General features: G+C 51.1%; 2 protein-coding genes across 3 annotated transcripts in view; both read left to right on the forward strand.

The window, feature by feature from the left end:
* Positions 1-16545, forward strand: part of E75 (ecdysone-induced protein 75) — a 145544-nt gene extending 128999 nt beyond the window's left edge. For both annotated transcript variants that reach the window (XM_076310846.1, XM_076310845.1), the window contains exons 3-5: positions 6817-6961; positions 10730-10971; positions 11445-16545. In XM_076310846.1, coding sequence (XP_076166961.1) covers positions 6817-6961; positions 10730-10971; positions 11445-13484 — 2427 coding nt within the window. In that variant the 3' untranslated portion in view covers positions 13485-16545. The remainder of the gene's footprint in view (positions 1-6816; positions 6962-10729; positions 10972-11444) is intronic.
* A 1915-nt stretch (positions 16546-18460) lies between these two features.
* On the forward strand, positions 18461-23875 carry LOC143147590 (uncharacterized). Its single transcript, XM_076312952.1, has 3 exons — positions 18461-18502; positions 23127-23417; positions 23599-23875. Exons 1-3 carry the CDS (start codon positions 18485-18487, stop codon positions 23719-23721), a joined length of 432 nt encoding a protein of 143 aa, XP_076169067.1. The 5' UTR covers positions 18461-18484; the 3' UTR covers positions 23722-23875.
* The last annotated feature ends 644 nt before the right edge of the window (positions 23876-24519 follow it).

Consider the following 24519-nt stretch of genomic DNA (forward strand, 5'->3'; position numbering starts at 1 on the left):
ACTCCTCCTCCTCCTCCACCTCCACCACCTCCTCCTCCTCCTCCTCCTCCTCCTCCTCCTCCGCTTCCTCCCTCTCGGCTAACCGTCATTTTTGATGTCGTAACGAGTCGTGATCTCATTTTCATTTGATTGCGCGGGTATTTCGGTGCTCGGTTGGGGTTACTGACCCCGGTGCATCTACTTTAGAATCGGGTCAGCCGCTTATTATCGTGGTAGGTGTTCGCTCGACGCGGTATCTCCGGCCGGCCGGCCGGCCGGAGCGGGAGCACCAGCGTTTCAAGATAACGCTTCCCCGCCGCGTCACGCCGCGCGGAATCGAACGTCACGCTTCTGTGCCGCCCCGATAAACCCACCCCGTGAAATACGACACCCCGCGCCCGTGGATGATCGCCCCCCGCGCTCCCTCGGCCCGCTTCGGTTTCATACGAGTTTGCCCGCTTCGGGGAAACGGGACCGACGCGCACGATCCTTCCTGCGAAACGATCCTCGTCGGGGACACGGATAGTCGATCCCGGAACCCAATTTCTACGAGTTATCGTAGATAACGGGGGAGGGTGACGTCGTTAAACGAATCGCGGATACGCGGGACACCGTACGGATATTCGATCGAGAACGCCAAAAGTGGAGCCACCGCGAGTCAGGAGGATCGGGGATTACGTTTCGAGAGTGTATTCTCGTGGGCGTAATTGACGGAAGAAACGGTAAACACGTTGTCAGGATTTTCGACTATTCGCGACCGTTCCGCGAACAACCGTTGTCTCCCGTTTATCGCTCACGGTGTTAATAGATTTAATTAGAGATCCGTAAGAGATACCGAGCGTGGGTGGAAATAGAAAATAGTTCGAGTGGTGACCTCGGCGGTCGACTTCCCCGGTATCGATGCCCGGGGAATAGAGCAGCGAACTGTTCGAGGTCAAACGAGAGTATTAAAGCTGCTCGGCCAACGGCACCGTTTCTTCTCGTCGTTTCTATTGAATTTACCCGATTGCGGATCGCTTCGATCGACCATCTTGGAAATCTTATATTCGTTCCCGAGTCCCGACAATTTCTCCGCGTACGACGTTTCCAGAATCGTTCGAAATATCGTTTCGTTACGGATCGAATCGGTGTCCACTTTTCGAGATCGTCAACGTTTCGACGATCTTCGATCGTTATTTTCATCGAGCGCTCTTCTAAATTCCCGCGGATATTAAATTCTATTTTTAACCACCGGATCGACAAAACGAAACACACGAGGTATCGTTACTTGGAGTTAACGTCGTGAGATCGAGATCGAAATCGATCCCGATCACTATTTCGCGAAAGGTGTACAAAATTCTCTCGCCAAATGAAACTTCCGATTCAATTTTCCCACTGATTAACAAGTCGCTCGAATCTTGTACAATCTCTCACCTTAAAAAAAAAACGAACGTCGAAGATTCGAAAAATCGATCGGAGAAAATTTGTCGAATCCTCCACTTTGAAATCTCTCGCTAAAGAATACTTCGAATCGGACTTTCTCGTTAAAATGAACAAAAATCGGGTCGAATCTCGTAGGGGTCTCCGTTTCGAACAAGAGGAACGAGATTCGAAAAAACCGTCATAGAAAATTGTTCGGTTCGGTTCAGAGTCTGGGCGGATTTTCCGCGCGATTTCCCGGCGGGTTGGCGGGCGGATTACGCGAGCGCGGGCGATCAGCATCTCTGACCTCGGCGATCGACTTGACCGATACATCGGCGTCCGGGGAGCAGAGCGAGCAGCGAATTCTTGGGGTCGTAGGTGCGCGTCGGAGCGAGCGAGTACGCGCGAGCGGTTAATGCCCCCGAGCGGAGCGGAGCGGAGAGTATCCGCGGCGTTACGAGCGGGGGGCGCATGCGCCGGCACGGGCGCGCGCATTATGTACGTCACCGTTACTTCGTTTCGTGTCCTGTCCTCTCGTCTCCCTCCCAACCTCTCACTCCCCCTCTCTCTCTCTCTCTCTCTCTCGTTCGGTCTCCCCCACCGCGGCCCTCTCGTTCTCGCTCGGCGTCTTTTGGTCCTTCTTTGTTGGCTCCGCGAGCCCTCCTTCTCGCTCGCTCGTTTTCCGTCTTCGTTCCCCTCCTCGCCCTACGCCCGTGGGAGCAGATACACTCACCTTCCCCTACTACCCCTCCACCACGGACCGCTCGACTCCCCCCCCCCCCTTCCCCTCCAGCGATGCAATCGCGCGCTCCGGTCGTTGGCCCCGCGGCCACGTCGTGTGTATATCCCACACTCTCCTTACCTACATCTGTATGCGCTCGTGTACGTGCCCCGTGTGTGGCTGCACCGGCGTGTAGGTACGCACCGATGCACATGCACGCGAAACCCGCACCGTCGTCGCCGAACTCGCTCCTTTCGCGGAAAATAAAAGCGAACCGGTGAACGTGACTCGCGGCAGGCATCGCGACCCGGGGTTGTTGTACGCGCGGAATTCGCGTCAGAAGGGATGACACCCGATCGGTGTTCCGCGATTACGAGGAGACCCGTTTTCGTGCCAGGAGCTGGGTTACGCTCGAACGAACCGGACAGGGGGGATTTTGGAAATTTACAGGTTAGGTATTTTTTTTTTTTTTTTACCGAATCGGCGACGAAATATCTATTACGGGGGAAAAGAGCGACGGAGAGGTATCGTCGGAGAAGTAGAATGGATAATTTTCGATCGGTCGTTGAAACGAGGTAACAGGAGATTCCGCATAGGTTAGATTTTTCGAGCTGGTCGACGACGGTGTGTCATCAGGGAAGTAGAATGTGGACGGTGACCGTTAATTTTCGATCGAACGAAGCGAACCGGGGATTTTTCAAATCAGGGAAGTAGAATGCGAACGGAGCGAACAGGAGACTCTTGGAGCTGGCAGGTTACGTTTTCTGAGATCATCGTTGATATTGTAGGAAGAAAGAACGATGGAGGGGAATGTGATGTCATCAGGGAAGTAGAATGTGGACGGAGACTGGTAATTTTGGAACGGTCGTTCGAACGAAGTAACAGGGGATTCTGGAAGACGGTAGGTTACGTTTCTTGGATGAATCGTCGATGATAGGGTCATTGTTGGGAGAAAGAACCCAAAGAGGGGAACACGGTATCATCGGGGAAGTAGAACGTGGACGCGAACTAGCAATTTTGGATAAGTTGCCGAGCTTACGAGGACCGATCGAGACGTCTGACCCAATACGGTTTGCGATTCCTTCCAGGACCGATCTCTCACTCAACAATACCGCGAGCATTCGTGAACGAGTAATTTTGGCTCACGAAAAATTAATTGAAGCGTCCACGTTGCTAATCCCGTTTAAAATCGATCTTTCGTTCTTCGTTAGAGTAGGATCAACACGGAACAATTTTTCGTCGAACGTTTCAAAAATTTTGCAATACGATATTCGCGTTCGGAAGGTGAAAACTATTCTCCAGTCGACGAATAAAGTATCCGTTTGGTCAAGTTTCTCGAAAAGCAACGGAGATTGGAAAAGGTGTCGAATACGTAACGCGACGCGATTAAAAATTTCACTAAGGCACAGATTCTGTCCGTAGTCGATACCGATCCGTTAGTTTTCGAGAACTTTGACTAAATCGTTACCTCTTTATCATTTTAAAAGTACTTTTCGCTTCTCGAACACGAACGCGAACGAAATAAAATACACGTGGAATATTTTCCTGCCAAGTTTCGTAAAAATATCACCGATCGAAAAATTCGTCTCGTCTAGTTTCCTTTTAGAAGCAGATATCGCGATAGAAGTTTACGACTCGTGCTTTGTAGCTTGGAGCAGATTTTGAAAATTTCCAAAGTTCGGGAAATTCGATGAATTTCAGCAATTCGAGAAATTTGAAAAATTCGAGAAAATTGAGAAATTTGAAAAATTCCATCGTTCGTCGAGACGTAGCGAAAGGGGGAAGTTCCGATCAATCGCGTCCCCCGACTTTTTCAATTTCTTCACCGATGGAACGCTCGAGAAGTTCGAATCGGGGGGATTGTCCGGATTCGTGGGGAAAAAGAAACGATTCTCTTCGACGGGACGCGAGATTTCGATTTAGCTCCCGATCGAGTTCTCGTTTCAGTTGTTCCGCGCGCGATCGCGTATTCCCGAAAAATCGAAGGGATCACCGGGCCCTCACGGGGGCGATCCGTTCGCACTTTCCGCGGATGTGACACAATGGAGGCGCGTGCGCCTCTGAACGTAAGTCTCGGCAGCGCGCGAAGGTGGTCGCCCCCTGACCCGTCAGGGCGAATGCACGGTTTGAGAGATCGATGCACCGCATTCTCCCACAATTCCACCCCGGCCCCCTCGAGCCAGTCCCACCTCTGCCGGATTCCCGCCAACCAAGGGGTTCAACAGGGGTTGCTGGCCTCGTCCGGGCATCCGCGACACCAGCTCGCGGCCGATAACAATTTGTCGCCCCGTGATTTAGCGGCTCGCGTGATCCTCGCGGTAATAGTCGCTCGCGCGAAACCGGAAAAAGAAAAAAAAAAAAAAGAAGAAGAAGAAGAGGAGGGAAGAAAATAATCGCCGCGAACGAAACGAGAAAGAGTACGTCCGCCGCGGGGAATTTACGATCCCCGATCGTTGGACAACGCCGGGGGATGAAATTATTAAATCGAGCGTCACGCGGGTCGATAGAACCGGAGAAAAGAAACACCGCGAACGAGGGATTCGTTGCGCTCGTACCTCCATCGGTTCGAAACGAACGAATTCGAAACGGAAACGGGCCCGTGATTCGAACCGCGGCAGAAGAGACGGCTTAACATTGGCAACGCTGACAGTTCATTGACTTGCATCGAACGCGTGCACCGATTGACAGGCCGGGCGCGGAGGTGCAACGGTACATCGTTCTCTCGTCTCGGGCTGTGCACGAAGTTGAGGTAGGCGAGGTCGCGTGTCTGACGTCACGAGAGAGTCACTTGACGACGACGAGTGTCGCCAATTCCGTACGCATACGTGCATGCATACACACGAGCGCGCCTGCGCCTCGGCTGACATCGGCCGGCTGAAGATACGCGACGACGAGCACCACGACGACGACGACGACGACGAACGAACGAACGAACCAACGAACGAACGAACGAACGAACGACACGAACGACAACGTTCCACGCGTCGTTCGTTACGTAACCGTAGCCGCGAGGTCGTTGACCGATACGCGGCCGGGAAGTTCCTCCGCCCTGACCTACCTCCTTCACCATTCTCAATTAACGCGGCGCTCCCGCGTGAAAAAGCCACCGCGAGAAACGGACACCGGAACGACCGCGTATCTCTGCCTCCCTTCTACCCCCTCCTTCGTTTCTCGAGCCTTCGAAACCGGGAGATTTTATTCGCGCGGAAAATCGAGAACCACCCCCCAACGATCGTCGATAACACCGGGAGGGTCGTTCACCTAAAAAGATAAAACAAAGAGCGAGAGAGAGATATATATATACACACATATATATATATGTATACATATATGTATATATAGAGAGAGAGAAACGGTAAAAGAAAAGAGAAAAATAGTAATCCTTCCGGAAAAGCAAACACCTCCCCGAAAAAAAAGTGTGTTCGTTGCTGGTGGAAAGTGGCGAAAAACGGGGGTTCCTTCCCGCTTCCCGCGTTTATTCGTGGCGCTGTCAGAGGGGTCGGAGGTATCGAGAATAGGAGGCGCGAGGGTAGGGGCGGTATACTCCGGGAGGGTGGTTCCTTGCCGAACGGAGCGCGAGGCAGCTCGTTCGGCGAGGGAGAGGAGGGAAGGAACCCGTTAGTAGAGCGCTCGAAGCGCGCGCGAGGCTCTATGGTCGCGCGCGGCGGCGGGTCCGTTCGCTCGACGAGGACCGCGATACCGGAGGGTTTGCCAGCGCGCGCGAACGGGTCAGGCGGCGGAACGGAGACGGACCGAGGGAGCGAGCGAGACGGGTAGCGCCGGTGCGCGCAAGGGGGACTCTCACTTTCACGCGGTGAACTGCGGGTGAACGTCCGGGAATTGGGTCAGAGTGTCCCCCACCTCGGCGAGCCAGAGGCAATGTGCCGAGGCTCTATGCTCTCTGTGCTAGAAAGAGCCAGTCCACAGCCAAGCTTCGATACAAACGGTCGCTTCTTTCACGCCCCTTCCCCCCCGCTGCCCGAAACTCGCGTTTCGACTCGCACGATCGTACGAGCCGAACAGTTACGCTCGGTTCGTTGGTGAGTTTAGTGGTACGAGGCGAGAGAGAGAGAGCGCGCCGACACCAGCTACGGAAACAGCGCTACCACCGGTAACGAACCACCACCGGTGAACAACGACAACGTTTTCGTTATCAGTGGAGTTGTTTTTTTCTCGTTACGGAAGGACCGGTACTGTGACGCGAGAGTTTTCCCTGACACTGGTCGTGGACCGCGCGCGGTTCGTCCATTCGCGAATTCACCGCGAGTTCGTACCGCGAGGATACCGTACGTTCGTCGACGGGTCCGTCGGGTCGGTTCGGTTCGGCTCGAGTTCGTCGCCCGTCCGTCCGTCCGCCCGTCCGCCCGTCCGTCCGTCCGCCCGTCCGTCCGTCCGTCCGTACGTACGTACGCTGACTCCGTGGGACCGGACCGAGACACGGACGGTTTTGCTCGAAGGAGACCGCAGGAGAGGGCCACGAGTAGTGTGCGGCGTGCGTAACGCACGCGAGAGATACGATACACGAGATCCTCGTTCTCGCGATACGTCCGTGATTTAAGGAAACCGCGGCCCGCGCACAATTTGGCCCAGGTGAATTAATGGGGTGCTTGTGCGAATGTGACCTGGCCACCCCGCGCACGGGGACCAATTGCTCGTCGGGGTCCTCATCGGACAGTGACGGTCAGACTGACGAGGGTTTCGTTGGTGATTCGCAGGGATTCTTCCGGCGGAGCATTCAGCAGAAGATACAGTATCGGCCCTGCACCAAGAACCAGCAGTGTAGCATTCTGCGAATCAACAGGAACCGCTGCCAGTATTGCCGCCTCAAGAAGTGCATCGCCGTCGGCATGAGTCGTGATGGTGAGTCTTTGATTCGGCAATTTCACGCCTCGCTATCGTATCGCGAACGCGAGCGCGAGCACGAGCGCGCGCGCGCGCGCACGTTAACCGCCGCGCGGTACAGTTAGGAGAGCTCGGGAGAACGAACCTGGCTGGAAGGTCGGACGCGGTCGAGTAGCGCTCGCCGCGACCAACGCACCGACGCGACGGGCTACCTTCTCGGGACACGTACGGAGGACTATACTTTGTCCGACCGCGAAGCACAATTTTCCAGCACCGCGTTGGAAATTCCTGCGCGTCGCGGTTCCCTTTCACGGACGGTCGTTCCGAGTCGCGTTTCTTTTTCCATTTTCTTTTTTCTTTCGAACGCACGGTGGTCGAAAGCCCGTAAAGAAGGCAACGAACGCGGTGGAAAAACCACGAGAGAAAAACCGATTACCGCACCACCGCGGTGCCCGCGCTTTCCCCTCCCCTCGACGGGGGGGAGGAGCTGGACGACGGTGGTCGTGTAACACATTTCTCCGAAAGAGTAGTTTCTAAAATCTAGAGTGGCGGGTCATCGACCGTTTGCGTAACGCCGCTTCCCGCGACACGGCAAGAGTGTCGCAATGGGCGAAAGTGGCCAGTTCGCCGTTTGAGAAAGCAGCCGCGATTATCCCCCGATCGGGTCCGCGATGAGCTTGCTTTCTTTTCGAAACATCGCCCGATCCCTCCCGTTGACCTCTTTCGCGCCGCGGGAACCCGCGAGGTGGATTCGATCGACGCGCGGACCTCCCGGCTGGGTCAACGACCCGGGCGCATCGGTTGGCCGTGTTCGCTCCCGTGGACTACCGCGACCACCCCGCGCTCCGGATCTATAAACGTCCTTGTCCACTCGCGAGTTCGAATCGGCGCGAAACCAGCGAGTCGACGATCGCCGATCGTCGATACCCTCGCGCGACTCCGTCGATCGACGTTTCGCGAAACGTTCGCGGACGTGATCCCGAAAGCGCGCGCTCGATCGTGCAACGCCTCGGTTCGGACGAGGAGAGTCAAAGTTTGCGAAGCAAGTCCCACCGATGGCAACGTGGACTCCGCCGGGGTCAATAGTCGGGCATTGCTCGACTTGCATGCGGCTCCACGTCCGTAGAAAGAGTACCGCTACTCGCCGCTACGTACCCGGTGACCCTTCCACCTCCTTCCACGCGTCCCCCACCGTGTACCCCAGCCCGCGCGCACCGTCGCGATCATCTCCCTCGTTTGCCCCCACTCCGCGGTGCTCGATCTCCTCGCGGAGAAGCGTTTCCCCCACCCGCGACTCGCGGACCGACAGCGCGCCGTCGCGTGGCGCTACGCTCCGCGCGGAGACCTCGCGAACTTCGTTCCCTTCGCGATCGCGTTTCCCCCACTCCGCGTATCCCGCGAGCCACTACGCCGCGCGAGAGCTTCTCCCCACTCCCGCGTCGAGCCACCTGGCTCTCGGGCGCATGCTCCTCTCCGACGGTCCCGCCAAACCGACGTGCCTGACTTAGCCGCCGCGCAATTTGCGGCCGGACAGCCGCGAAGAACGCGTCGCGGCGCGCCGCTCTCTCCGTACGTTTCTCCGTTACGTCGCTTCCACGACGAACCGTCGAACTCGACGTCGACCAGATCCCGTCGAATCGTTTCGAATCGACGAATGAACGACCGACGAGGAACGATCTCTTTGCGAAAGGAATCGTTCGACGATACGTCGTCGCGGCCACGACGACGCGTCCCCGTCTAACGGCGATGTTCGTACGTGACTCGGGCGGCTCGCGTTACGAGTCGTGACCGCGATGACCCGGCGCGGTCACGACGAGGGTCGTTCTTCTCGACGGTGACTCCCCCCTCCCGTAGTCCCGGAGAATCGTAAGCCGAGTAAGTCGATGACGGGGAGTTAATCCCATCGGGTGAGAGGATACGATATCCGGCGACAGTGAGATCGATCGTCCGTGAACAGATAAGTCGTTCGACGGCAGCTGGTGACAGGGCAAATAGCCAGAGCGAGGGGTTGCTCAAGGTCGTCGAGGGTAACTTACCCCCGGCAAAGGAAGTTCGCATCTGCGCACAAAAGAGTCACCTCTGGCAACCGAGACCTCTGTGTGTCCCTCTCGTTTTCTCTCTCTCTCTCTCTCTCTCTCTCTCTCTCTCTCTCTCTCTCTTTCTCTCTTTCTCTCTTTCTCTCTTTCTCTCTTTCCTTTTTCTCTGTCGTATTCAAGTACGAACACACAAAGTGACGAGACGCGCGAGCGCGCGCGCGCTCGCTCACTCACACGCGTACGTGGACACGTAGAGAGGCGCACGCAGGCGTACACACGCGGGCACCGGCGAGGCTCGCACAGGTACGCACACCCTCTCTTTCCGTGTGCGCGCTGGTCGCCACGCTCGGCGCGTACATTCGCTCGCTATATAGTATATATAGGTCGGCGGTACGCCTCGTGCGGCTGTCGCTGAAACCAAGTTCAAGGCCAAAGGCTCGGCAAAGGCCACAATCGTGGCCGGTGGTGGGAGTCGTTGATGGCTGAATAAGTGGAGGGGCTGTTGAACGCAACCCGCGGAACATCACTCAGTCGGCGGTGATGCTGTCTCGCGTCTGCACGCGTCGTACTGTCGCGCTCCTTTCTTGAACACCGCGAACCAGCCCGTGTGTGTCTGGCGGCGCGCCGTGCACACGCCGCACTACGATCTGGAGTGACTTGCCGGACGCAACGCGCACAAGTCAGCCGTCGAGAACCGCGGCCGATCCGTCACCGGTGAAAACTCTACGCGGACAAAGAGAGCGAAAATTAGAGAAAAAGCGCGCACCGACGGACGGACGGTGATACGGAGAAAGAGACACGCGCTCACCGCGCGGAGACGCTTCCTCGAGGACGATCAGACCGTGATACACCGCGACACGCCGAGTTACACCGAAACGGTCGCGTACGGTGCGCCGTACGGTGTTTACGGGCAACGACGTACCGGTAGTGATTGTGCCTATGGGAGAATAGTTTTCGGTGCGCGGTGCAGTTCGTATACGAAGCTACGCGCGCGCCAGGGGGGACGCAGTTAAGAACCCCGGGTTTTCCTCGTACCGTCATGGGAGACGAGTTACCTATACTGAAGGGAATCCTCAACGGAGTTGTCAACTATCACAATGCACGTAGGTGTCCGCGTATCTGTGACGGGTGCGCGCGCGAGCGCGAAGCTCTTACCAACCCCTACGAGTTTCGCGTTCGGTTGCATCGGGTCGACGTACTTTGCCGCGCGTTCCCTTTACCACCCTACCGTTTCTGGAGCCGCGGGACTTTCTAGCGGTGGATTCGTAGCACGAGGCCGGCCACCGGGATCCGCACTTTCATTTCTCGCGCGAGAAAGTCGTGCGCTTTCCCCTCTCGATTTTTTTCCCCGGCCCCGACCAACCAACCAACCGACCAACCGACCAACCGACCAACCAACGAACCAACGAACCAACCGACCGTATCCGGTGCTACGCGTCGCGTTCCGCGGCAAGGTGCACGAACAGTCGAAGCTCGCGGACTTGGATCGTTGCAGGCCCCTTACGCGATCGGGACGATGGCCCGTCGTCTTTTTCCGCGTGCACGCGCACGGTATCGAAACGACGTCGCGCGCGCGAGTACCGATGCTCCCGAAGGTCGTCCACGAGCGCGATACCGCCGCCGTGTTCGTTGCATGATTCATCCATTGATCGCATTAACTATTCATCGACGCGTCCTTCGGTCTGCTTACCGCCGAACTCGAACTTGTGCTCTTCCCGTCTAACCGGTGGACATCCGTTTCTGCTTGTAGCGGTGCGATTCGGCCGTGTGCCCAAGCGCGAGAAGGCCAGGATTCTGGCTGCCATGCAGCAAAGCTCCCACAGCCGTTCCCAGGAGAAGGCGGTAGCCGCCGAGCTGGAGGACGAGCAACGTCTACTCGCCACCGTTGTGCAGGCGCATCTCGACACATGCGACTTCACCAGGGACAAAGTCGCCCCGATACTCGTGCGAGCTCGAGAGACGCCAAACTACACCGCGTGTCCGCCAACCTTGGTGAGTATCCACGGATATCCATTCTCTTTAACACGGTTCACCTTTTCGTTCTATATTTTTCTCTTCTCTCGTTGTTCTTCTTTTTTTTTTCTTTTTTCGCGTGTTTTTCCGTCGATCGGTCGTTCACGCGTCGTCGTCCGCGCGGTTTCGGGATATCGTCGCGCGACGATTGCACGAGTCGCGATGAATCGGTGATCTTTTTCGAAAGTTCATTTTTACGCTTGGCTCGCGTCGGCGCGAACTCGTCCTTGGGCGAGAGTCGTCGGTTTTAACGCGGAAATCGAAACCAGTCGTCCTCGACGGGCCCGTGAAACGAGGAAGTCTCGCGAGAGATAGGTTCGTTTCGTCCGCGAGACTCGGAGGATAGACGTTCGATCGACGGGTAGGGAGGAACGCGAGAGAGATATCCATCGTTTCGTTCCGCGTGGTGCGTGTGGGTGCTGATCGCGACGGTCCTCTTCGTTCTGTTCCAGGCATGCCCGCTGAACCCTAACCCTCAACCGTTGACTGGCCAGCAAGAGCTGCTCCAAGACTTCTCGAAGAGGTTCTCGCCGGCGATCCGCGGTGTGGTCGAGTTCGCGAAACGCATTCCTGGCTTCAGCCTGCTGGCTCAGGACGACCAGGTCACGCTGCTCAAGGCCGGCGTGTTCGAGGTGTTGCTGGTGCGGCTCGCCTGCATGTTCGACGCCCAGACGAACAGCATGATCTGTCTGAACGGGCAGGTGTTGAAACGGGAGTCCATACACAACAGCAGCAACGCGCGGTTCCTGATGGACTCGATGTTCGATTTCGCCGAGAGGGTGAACTCGCTGCGATTGTCGGACGCCGAGCTGGGACTGTTCTGTTCCGTGGTGGTGATCGCGGCCGATCGACCCGGGCTTCGGAACACCGATCTGGTCGAGCGTATGCACAACAAGCTGCGAAACGCTCTGCAAACGGTGTTGGCGCAGAACCATCCCCAACACCCGGACATACTCAGGGAGTTGCTCAAGAAGATACCCGATCTGAGGACCCTGAACACCCTCCACTCGGAGAAACTGTTGGCCTTCAAGATGACCGAGCAACAACAGCAGATGCAGGCCCAACAGCAGCACCAGCAGCAACAACAGCAACAGCAACAGCAAACGCAGCACGTGATAAGCGCGCAACAACCCCAACAGCAACACTGGCCGATGGAGGAGGAACCACCGGCGTCGTGGGGCTCCGCGTCGGACGTCACATTGGACGAAGCCGTGAAGAGTCCCCTGGGCAGCGTGTCCAGCACCGAGAGCACCTGCAGCGGTGAGGTAGCTTCCCTGACCGAGTACCACCACGTGGCACCACCTAGCGGTCACCACGCGACCAGCGCGCCGTTGCTAGCCGCGACCCTCGCCGGTGGTCTCTGTCCGCATCGTCGACGAGCCAACTCCGGTAGCACCAGCTCCGGTGACGACGAGCTCCATCGGGCCTCGCTCTCCAAGACACCTCAGCCGCCCCAGTGTCCGCGTTTCCGTAAACTGGACTCGCCCAGCGACAGCGGGATCGAGTCGGGCACCGAGAAACCCGACAAACCGGCGAGCAGCAGCGCGAGCAGCGCTCCCACCTCGGTCTGCTCCAGTCCCCGATCGGAGGACAAGGAAGTCGAGGACATGCCGGTACTGAAACGCGTTCTCCAGGCGCCGCCGCTGTACGACACCAATTCCCTGATGGACGAGGCGTACAAGCCCCACAAGAAGTTCCGCGCGTTGCGACAAAAGGACAGCGCGGAGGCCGAGCCGGCCGTGATCGTGCAACACACCCAGTCCCAGCTCCATCTGCATCTTACCTCGCCACCGGCCCGAAGTCCCTCGAATCAGATACCGCCCCAGTGTCCCCAGACCGCGAGCCTACTGAGCAGCACCCACTCGACGCTTGCCAGGAGTCTGATGGAGGGACCGAGGATGACCGCCGAGCAGATGAAACGCACGGACATCATCCACAATTACATAATGCGGGGCGAGACCAGCCCCAGATCCCCGGCGGTATCGCCATCGCCAGCCGAGCAATGCGCCTCGACGACCACCATCACCGCCCGTTCGCCCCAGGGTACCCAGGGTCTCCTACAGTGCGCCACCAGCAGCTATTCCACGACCAGGTGGCCGGCCACGTCCGTCATCACGACGACGACCGGTGCTAGACAACAACAGCAACAACAGCAGCAGCAGCAGCAGCAGCAACAACAGCAGCAGCAACAGCAGCAGCAGCAACAACAGCAGCAGCAACAGTCTTCCTCGGACTACCTCATGGTCGGGAACTCGCCGGCCTCGTCGCCGAGGTACCTGTCCGCGGCGGCGACGAGTAGTACGAGCACGAGTCCAAGGCCCACCTCGAGTACGGCGGCGACGTTGATGCTATCCGGTTGCCCGAGCAACATGATGGAGCTCCAGGTGGACATCGCCGACAGCCAGCAACCGTTGAATCTCTCGAAGAAGTCGCCGTCCCCGTCGCCCAGGCCCCTAGTGGGACCGTGCAAAGCTCTGTCCCTCGAGGCGTAGTGGTCTCGCGGTTCGTCGCGAGTTCGTCGCGAGCGTTGGTAAAACTCTCTGACACGGAACGTGGCGTCTCGGTGGGGCCCGTGAGAAACCCGCGGCGCAGCGAAGACGAGGACGAGGACGAAGACGACGACGACAACGAAGACGACGAAGAAGAGGAGGAGAAAGAAGAAGACGAAGAAGAAAGAAAACGTCCGGCGTCGTCGTTGACGATCTTTGTGTGTCCGTGTCGCGACCCGTCGGGGTTGGGGGCCCTCCCGGTTGCGAGAAAACATATTGATAAACGAAAAGTATGAAAGTGCCAGGACGCTCTGAGCGCGTGATAAACCAAATAATTTATTAATTTAAACTATTAATCGATAATCTGCGCGAGACACGAATCCGGAGGTCGGTGGGAGGACGGTGGACCGAAAACCGAAACGAAAACCGCGTCACGGGCCTCCCACGCGGGGACGCACCATCGCCACAACCAACACCACCAACGACACCGCCGCCGTCGCCACCACCGCCACCGCCAACCCCCTCCGTGTCGTATTTACGAAGGATATTTCTGTTCTCCAAAACAAACAAAACGAAAAAAAATACTGGTGCGGTGATTTACCGATGGACACGGACGGAAACTACCGGGACGCTTTGGACACGAGAAAGTGTGGCTGTTCCCGTGGGAAGACAAAAAATGATAAAAAAAAAAAAACAGAGTGCGCCGTGTTTAGGGGATTCACCTGTCCACCCAAAGGAAGCTACCTACCTATTTGCCTATCTACCATCGACGATAACGCACCGTAAGGACGCCTATCCCTCGTGGTCCCGGAAACCGATCCGGGCCCCGAGGGTTAGGGTTATCGAGGGCCCAACCGTGACCCGGTGGGTGGCCCGCGTCGAAGGGTAAACGAGGAGGGAAAACAGTAAGACAAGAAAGATTGAATGTTACAGAAATTAATAATCTATCTACATGTGATAATCATGGAAATCGCGCATCCTGTACAGTCTCCACCTCATTCATCGATCATCTTACTCTACTATAATTATTGAATATTATAAAAGTAATTAATATTATTGTAACATGTGTAAGGTATAATAATCGTAAAAGTTATCATCTTGTGTATGTGCGCGTAGGGAAAGATTAAGAAAAAAAAAAAACGAACACGAGTGAGAGAGTGCGAGTGGGTGTGCGTGCGATCGACCAGGAACAAGGAACGAATGGAAAACGCGTGAGCGTGCTTGTGCAAGTGAGTCGGGGCAAAAAAAAAAATCGCAGCAAACGAGCAAAATAATAAAGGAAAAGAAAAAAAAGAAAAGAAAAAAGAGATTTCACGAAAGACGGAGAGTTGAACAAGAGATAGAGAGAGAGAGAGAGAGAGAGAGAGAGAGAGAAGAAGAAAGAAAATCGGGCTTTTCGATCAACTCCACTGGCCGAAAAGCGATGCGAGTCTCGGTTAGTCGAGCGAGCGGATCGCGGCCGCGATATTTACGAAACGTTCTCCACGGGAACGATGTTTTTCCTTTTTTCTTTTTTTTTTCTTCCTTTCGTTTCAAACGAATCAGACTGACCCGGCCCGCCGCGGCCCTCCGAGATGTTTGCAAATCTAACCGTACCATTTTATCGCGAATCCGCGTGTCCGTGTCTCTCGTCTCCGAAGGGCGATACGAGCCGAGAACAGAAAAAAAAAGAAAAAAAATCAAGAAAAACGGTCTGTCCGATTTCTGATTCGCGCAGCGGAGAACCTTAGGTACCATAGAACACACCTACACATACATACATACATACATACACACACTCGCATGTATAGACAAGTCGCATACGTACACGTACACGCGTACACACGCGCGCACACAGAAAGACCCGTGTCTTTTTTGTTGTTTTCTTTGTGTTTATTTTTCAGTGTTTTTTTTTTTTTTTTTTCTTTCGAGAGCGCAACGCGCGCGCGACAAACCGCGACGCGTTTGCGCGTGTTTGTCGCGCGTCGGCGCGTACGCACGTGAAGGAGATACGATGCAGCGCGTAATAAGAGAGAAAACGAAGAAAAAAGGTACGAGACGAGAGTAGTCAACGTGTTTGCGCGTGTTTGTACGCGTGTGCTTGTGTGTGAGAAAGTTTGAAAGAAAGAGAGAGAGAGAGAGAGAGAGAGAGAGCGTGTGCGTGCTGAGTGCAAGAGAGCATAGGAGATGGCGACGAGGAGAAAAAAAGGATACGAGGAGAAAAGAAGTCGCGTGAAACTTCGTTGTGTAGTAATCGGCGTACGGCGCAGAGATGTAAATAGTAAATTCGTAAGGCTAGGTCGTAAAAGCCGCGAGAGAGTGGACGAGAGAGAGTTGTTGTTGTTTTTTTTTCGTTTCTTCCTTTTTTCTTCTTTTTGCTGATCGAGAAAAGAATACGAAAACACTCGGGCGAGAGAAAGAGGCAACGCGAGAAGAAAGAAAGAAACCGAGAGAGTGAAAGAGAAAGAGAGAGAGAGAGAGAGAGAGAAAAAGAAATGGAAACGAAGTAATACGCGGCGGGCCGCCGCCGACGTGTTGTTGAGACGCCCGCCCCGCCCCCCTTTTCGCTCCCCGTAGTACAACCGAGAAGAATATCGGTACAGGAGAGAGAAACGCAGAAAAACAATAATCCGTGAAGTTTAAAGAAACGAACCTGAACGCGAGAAAACAGACACACGTACATACATACATACACGCGTACGCAAACGTACGCAAACGTACACGAACGAGGAAAGACCATGCGTGGCGTTGCGAAAAAGAGAAGAAAGAAAGCCAGCGGGCCGAGAATTCGTTCGAAGGCCGAAAAATCGTAGGGGCGAAGGTAGCTGAGAAAGAAAAACACGCGCAAACGCAAACGTACACGTACACGCGTATACCTACACAAACACACACGCACACAGATACGAAACGATGAAAACAGAATTGCTCAATGGGCACGCAGAATACCGTTGTCTCGCTAAACTTTGAGCGCAGCTCTGTCATAAAACCCCATCGAAAAAAAAAAAAAAAACACATCCCGAACAAGCTTGTAGTGGAACACTCTGTGTATTTATTGTACTCGAGGAAAAAAAGTCATTCCCTTTAACGCTCTGTGTATCACCGTTCTCCCTCGACTCGTTTGATCGCTCCCGACTCCGCGTAGAATCCTTCTTGTTGTCCCCTCCCCGCCCTCCCAGGACCACGAAAGTCGCTCCTGTTCTCCTCATCAGCCATTGACCAATAACCCCGGATAGAGACTAGCCGAACTTTCCAAACGTTGTCGCGCGTACCGAGTTCCCGATCTTCACAATCAGCTCTATACCGAAAACGTCGTTTTTGTCAACCCTGTCCCCGTATTCGTCCAATTCCCTCCGTATTTCCATCCAGTTTCCTCCAGTCGCTCACCATACCGGTTCCCTGTCCTCGATCCAGCCTCTCCTAGCCCCCTCCGCCCCCCCGATGACCCCCGCAAGCGAACTAGCGTTGATATTCGTAATACTTGTTATGCATAAACTACACATAATGATTATTATAGTAAACAATACATAAAGTATGATATATTTCTCTATCCATTAAGAAGGAGGACACAAGCAGCTGTTGTTTCTGGTGGAATAAAGAGAAACAAGCAGACAAAAAAAGTAATAATATTGAAGGAAAAAAACAAAATATCGAAAGTGTACTCTATTACATTGCAAGAATACAACACGCAGCCCCGCATATTGCCCAGTGAGCACGTCATTTTGTACGCTTGGGAGTTGTGAGGTCGTCTGAATAAACATTGTCTGGTGAATTATACAGAAAAAAAAAAAAATCACTTGTCTCTTATTTACGCGTAACCCGAACCTCCCCTTGGATGAGTAGTATCCCTGCTCCGACCGATATTTTCCCTCGATTGTCTCTCGGAGGACAACAAAAGAGTGAAATCGATGCTGAAAAGAACGATTGATTTAAATATGCAAACGAAACGAGAAAAAGAAACGAAACATTGAAATTAGAGATAACGCTTTGCAGTCTCGAAGGATACTAATATCTCTCGACTTTCAAATAGTTCTTACGGTACACTTGCGGTTAAAGTATCGACAAATAAACAAATTCTTTGGTCGAGAAGGAGGACAAATATGCCGAACTATTGACATTTTTTTTACATTCGTTTGTTATAAATACAGATCTACGAACTTCGAATTGCACTAAACAGGACGAATAACGGTAGGTGAAAATTTCCATCGGTACAATCGAAAGCAGGAACGACAAAATGAAAAGTTTATTAATTTCGATGCAGTGTAACAATTTAAAAAATCAAGGCTTCGATGAAAAAGAATCGAAGATACAATTTATCGCTCCTGGAGAACACGCATACTTTTTTTCCCTTCTTTTTCCATACAGAGTCTAAATTAGTCTTCGTTAGGAACTTGTCGTTGAAACAAAGGAGGTAATAAACGGTACCGAGCGACAAAACGAGAAAAATCGAAAGTTCGATCGAAAGTGTACCGAAACTGGTTTCGTATAAAATGAGGAACATAGTAGCGAAAAGAAATTGTTCGAGACGCGATTGACGTACGGTTTCCTTTGTTTACGGAAACAGAGTCGTCGCGGTTAATTGTTTCATAGTTTCGCGAATGTCTTGCGATTTGTTAGAAATGGGAGGTTAGCGAGGAAAAAACTACGCGATTAATGCGCGACAATTGAACGGAGATCGTGAGAAAGAACGAGTAATCGGTTCTGGGTAAAGTTCCATTGCTCATGATTAACGGAGTAGGCAGTCGGGAAATTCTTCAGGGTTGTCCTTCCGTGCTCCTTGAACACGTCGATGCGATTGCATTTCTAAAATTGATTTAAAGTCGATACGTTAACGAAGTGGTTTCTAATTGTCGAAAACGAGTTTTCGTTCCCTCCCCTTCAAGAATCGAAAAACGACGTATAAAGAGTTCTGCTGTTGCATCCGATGTTTGTATAGTCGCTAACGAGCTCGACGGTCGATGCGTCTTTAAGCGTCGCTTAACGAGAAGAAAGAAAATTTTTCATCCGAAGAAAGCAGAGGCCGAACGATGATACGACAAAATCAAGTAAACGTACACGACGATTATCAATTGGATTGTAAAAGTATAATTAAAGTCAAACAATGAATGAACACCGTTCTTAAGTACCTTGATATTTTTTGTTAATTAACACGACCTCTAATAAGCTCCCGTGTACTTCGAGTCTTCGAGACATTCTGTATTCCTACACTCGCGAGATTCGTCTCCGAACGTTGAAACAATCATTCGAAAGTATTCGGAGGAATATTTCCAAATAATTTCTAAATAAATGAATATCATCGCTCCAAAGCCTCGAAATATTTCCACGCTCTTCGATGTATCAAGTTAATCGTTTTCTCCTACAGAAATAATTTCTTTTCGTAATTTCGTACCGTGAAATATTTTCAAAAATATTCTAACGTACCAAAATTGGTATTTTTACTCGAAAAGTTTTCGAAGCTTTTTATTTCGAATCTTTCCAATCTCGTACCGTGTAACATTTTCAAAATATCCCGAGCCCGGGAAAAAGAAGATGGAAGTTTTCGAATCTCGATTAAAAATCGCTCGCTCGGCGACGTGGAACAAAGGGCTCGTAATGTCGTCGCGTAGAACAGGTGAATCACGAGAATTTCTCGATGCAGGAGCGCGCGCCACGTTACGTAATTGGCCCCCGGGTGGGGTTGACCGTAGAGCTCGAGGGGGTTGCCTTTCCTCGCGTTCGAAGAATCCAACCGAGCAGTGCTACCAACCGGCACCAAATTCCCATGGCAGATGGTGGCGCGTGGCATCTCGTGGGCGTCGGTTGCGTGGCAACCTGTCTCTCACCTTCTCCTTTCCTATCGTGAACTTTTCCCCCTTTGTCGGCGCCCAACCCCCTCGCCCACGATACGGGGGCGCTGCTACCGTTGCATTATACGATGCAACCCGGTATTAAAGCTGCCACGTACACCCCCGTAAAATGGGGTGGGAAGTTCGAACCGTAGGCGGAGCGAGCGTCAAAATTATCCCGATGGAACAACGGAATTATCTCGATCCGTCTCTCTGTTTGTTAACCGTGATCTCTTTTTTCGCAACGCGGGTACGTTTCTTTGTTTTTTTTCTTTCTTTCTTTCTTTTCACTTTTTATTCCGCGCGCTATTTTTTTTTCGTCGGTTCGCGTCACTCCGCTAGAGCGGCGGATCGTCCCCGATGACGACAACGGTGAAATAAAAAGACGAATTCCGTGTCCTGCGAGCAACAATACCTCGCCTAGGGGAGCACGTTGGTCCGTGAGTCGACCGAGACGTTTTTAGAAAAGGTAAACGAATGTTATTTCTATTTTCGTAGCGAGTGATCGTTAACGTGTAGGTGAATCCCTTTTAGGAATTTCGAGAATATTCTTTCGAGGATTTGTATTCATCCTTGGTATATTCTTTTCATTCCAAGTTGTAAAATACTCGTTTCAATTTTGTAAGATCGTTTTTGTTATTATTCGCGAAGACGGTTCTTGGGAGACAACCGATGTAATTATCGGTGGAAACTTAGAGAATTGTATTTTTGAAAATTGTAGTTTATTTAAATCTGTCTATTTAAATACTATATTTACGTATTATGGATTGGGAAGAAGAATTACACAATGCTGTGATTTCCATTTGAAAAAAAAAACTTTTATCCCTCTCGTTCTTATTATTTACTAGTGCAATCTCGTTCCTTTTCCCCTCCTCTCTAATCAACGATTATATTCCCCAAGTACGAAGACGGGTCGTTACAGGTGACATTTTTCAGTTGCAATGATATTAATTGGCCACTCAAGGTCATCGAACGGCCATCCCCGTCGTATTTATGAGCAACCACGCAGCCGTGTTTCTCGAACCGAGAAGCAAATCGCGGCTACGTTAAAAATCGGTGTTGAGTGATCGATGGTGGGGGTGGCGGCCTCGAGCGATCAATTTGTTTCGCGTCGATTATAGTTAAAGTTCACGGTGTCAGTTATCGATGCCCAAAGCGGTACAAATGGAAACATCGCGAGCATGAGCGATGCCCAACGTAATTCACGGTGGGTGGGCGGCCTTGAACGGTCGATTGATTTCGCGTTGGCTCCTTTAAACTTCCCGGTGTCAATTATCGACTGCCCACGCGGCGCAGATGGCAGAATCGATCACGAACGTAAAAGTACGAATTACCTGGAGCGTGATTCACAACGGTGGAGGGGGTGGGGATGGAGAAGGGGGCAGCCTTGAGTGGCCAATTGATTTTGTGTCGACGATGGTTATACTTAGCAGTGCCGGTTACGACCATACGTGGCACAGATGGAAAGATCGGTCATGGAATACGAGCTTGGCAGCGGACAGGCTAATTACATTTCGGTTTAACCCCTTCGGTGATGTTAACGTGTTTATACCGGGGACCTAGGAATACAGGGACGGAGTGTAAGCTTCGCGAACGAGGGGAACCGAAATCCTTCCTTCGAAAAGGGGACCAGCCCACCTATTGTACTTAAATTCGATCGGTTGTATTTTTAGTATCATTGTTTCGTCAATTTTTACGGATCTATCATGACGATGTAATACCTTCATTTTCACTTTCACTGTGTATTTTTGAAATTTGTATTTTTAGTTACCTCGACCGTGTTCACCAGGCGTCGATTGTTAGTGTCTCGTGACATTAGAACATCTGAAGAAAGTTACCCGAATCGTTAGTTTGCTTTTGACGATGGACAAAAGATTTCGAGAGAGGTACATTCGATGTTGGTAAGCGAAGGTGTAGGGGAAATATCAATGAAATTTTTATTTTATTTTCTTATTGACAGAGCGCTTTAAAACCGGTACGAAATAACCTATAACTGAAGGTCATTCAAGATCAATTGCAATGGAAAGTAAATTGTGTACTCTGTTAAGCGAATTAAATATATAAGTCGAGGTTATTTAACAGTGAAAGGGGTGAAAATGGTGCACTGTTAAAATTTGGAAAAAATAATAATTGGATTGCAACCATAAAAATTTATGAATAGACCATTATAGGTGATAATTGTACCAAACAGCTACCGATAAGAATTATGCACAATTTGCCTCGAGCGCTCTTCCACAATGGTGTCTCTCCACGATATAGCCCAGTGGAGGCGTACTTTAAACGTCACGATTGTGTTTTCTCATACTGCGTTTGATTTTTGAACAATGCCTGTGAAATGTTCTCCAACCGAGAGAAATGATTGTCAACCGTCCGCAAAAGATGCGTCGATCTTCGAAAATATTACAAGAACGTGAATCCATAGTGTACCCAACTGCGAGATCGTTCGAGTTTTGGGAACAACTGGGTTTATCGCGTCGAATAGTATTTGGTGCTGAGTCGAGCGCTACAGGTAGCGTAGCATTCCGCGCACGCGCGACACATTCACCAAAAAAAACGGATTTGGCATCGAAAAGTTTAACGCGTTCGTAGCTCGCGCTTATGAACACGAACAGAGCCCGAACGTGCCGAAAATTTTATCCATTCCCGTGGCGATAAATATTATACCATCTTTTCGGAGCAGCTATATATTACGAACTACATACGTTCACGTGGGAAACTGAAATAACCAATGATGGAAAATACGTAATTTAAGGTGAGTACGAATTGAGGAAAAACTCTTAGAAACTTTTCTCGGCTGTTCAAACACGATTCCTTTTCATCGATAGAATTTTTCTACTTTTCTTTTTCGTTTGAACGCCATTTCTCTCCATCGATATCTAAATACTTTTCTTTCTTCTTTGAATCACACCAATAGGAGAAACAATCAATGTTTTCAAACGCTTGTACAGGATTCCCTTTCACCGGTAAAATTCTTCCACTTTTCAGTTCCTTTTCAACAATATCGATACGAAAAATAACCATAATTTTCCTTGACCGTTTAAACCCAGTTTCCTTCCATCGATAAAATTCCTCTGCTCTCCTATTTCTTTTCAATAACATCGATGTGAAAAATAATCATAATTTTCCATGAACCCTCGAACACAATTTATTCTCCATCGATAAAATTCTTCTACTGTCCTAGATCTTTTCAATAATACCAAGGTAAACACGAGTTATTTTCAAACGTCAACTCTATAAAAGACACATATCGGCGAACTTACGCGACTAATATCGACGGTTTCGCAGTTTCAGAACTCCCAATACGATTCTCTGTCCGGCGATCTCAAAACTGCCCTAACCGTCGGTGGATCGTGAACGAGTCGAAACGTTCGAGCGCGAAACAACGACCAGAGAAAAAGATTAATTATCCGCAACGATAGTGTCAATCACACGGTCCGTAAGTCCCTACAATGTGACACCCGATCCAAAGCCTGAAAGTTCATTAAATCCATAAAATAGAATTTCTAAAAAATACGAAACGTGTCTTCGAATATTACAAATCAATCACTGTAAACAATGTATCCTGAAATAAAATTTAAACCATCTAAGGAATCATTAGACTATATTCAGACATCTTTCACCGACCCTGAAACCACGCACGATGATGTGTCCATACATCGGTTTAACATCTCCAATCGTGAGCAGATGTTGATGTATGTAACATCTACAGTCGTCAAGTTGTATCACGAACCTCGTAGAATTGTCTTGTTTGCTCTTGAACAGAATTCGTCGTAATTTTACCCCGTCGATGTTTATCGGTGTTGCACCCCAACGAACCACGACCTCTTTCTACGTTTATTTCTAGACAGATGCAAGTTCGATCGAGGCGTCGAAACAACTGGGTCTCGAGCGAAGATCGACAGCCGCGGACGGCATAAAACGACACGCGAAGGCTCGTTCATACTCGGAATTCAATTATCGGCTGGCCCGATGTCGGCCATTGTCTTCTCAAAGGAATCGTTCCAGCGGACGCGCCCGACTCGAGGCCACCCTTGACTGCCACTCGGCCGTGTGTGCTGTCCCTGGGCAAACGCACTACATTCCCAGACTGGGATTTAGCCTCCAGGACGCCCTCATGGACGCGCACACCACGACCGTGAGTATCCAGGCCTTCTCCTCCCCTTTTGAAGCACAGACTGCGCGTAAAGCTCGGTTCACACTTAACCGGCCCGATCCCAGACAAAGCACTTTGTTCGTTTACACTTGGCGGTGAATTTTGGAATTTTTCTTTTTCACCACGCTCCGGCTCTATTTGGCGCGATTGTTCTCAATGAAAGGAGACCGTGGAAGGGACGTCGAGAGGATTCAGGCTGGGAGGATCCGGGCTCGATTACCATCGAGCTACGACAAATTTAATTATATTTATTAGGCTCGACCGTGTTGGGTATTATTTAATTTGAAAATGTTTTTCTTTTTCTTTTTTTTCATATTTGGAGATTTCTAAGTATACGCGATGGGAGTGCACGGTCGTTGATTGGACGAATTTAATCGGAGTTGTTACTGATCGAGTGTGTCGCGTATTGTTCAATTTGGGAATGGTTTCTTAAATTTCGAGAGTGTAGAGTACGAGTAATGGAATGAAATGATTGTTAATTTGAGAAATTTAATTGTATTGTTTAATTTGTCAATCCTACATTACTTGCGAGCGATTGATTTTGTTGCCCTACGAGAGTCGTTTCTCGAGATTGTAAGAAACGAAAGAAAAAATGGCCCCTTGGAATCGTAATTAATAAAAAGAGATACCGAAATACGTAGAATAAATTCTGTCGCCTCGACGAAGTCATTTCTCAGAATCGCGAGAAATAAAAAAGTGGGTGTAACGCTAAAAATAAATTTCGTTTCTACTTGGCAAACAGAACCGCCTTTCCGAAAAAGAAAGAAATAATGTTTCGCGTCGACTCGTACAGAAATGGAGAAACTTTTATTCGAATAAAGGCAACGTGTAACGATACATTCGCGAGATTCGTTCGATCGTGCGGTTCAATTCTTATTTACTCATTGTGAAATATTTTATTCCGTACTTGGAATGTTTGTTCAACGAGTCGCGGATAGATAACTTGTTTATCTTTTATTCGTGTTCGAAACTTTTATCCGGATCAAAATTTTGCTCCATTTCTTTTTCGCGCTCGAAGGTATACCCCGAAAGGTGCACATGGTTCGTTTCCAGAGAAAGGAAAAATGTTATTCGAATAAGAAAT

The sequence above is a fragment of the Ptiloglossa arizonensis genome, chromosome 5 (genome assembly GCF_051014685.1).
Source record: "Ptiloglossa arizonensis isolate GNS036 chromosome 5, iyPtiAriz1_principal, whole genome shotgun sequence".
Taxonomy (NCBI): Eukaryota; Metazoa; Arthropoda; class Insecta; order Hymenoptera; family Colletidae; genus Ptiloglossa; species Ptiloglossa arizonensis.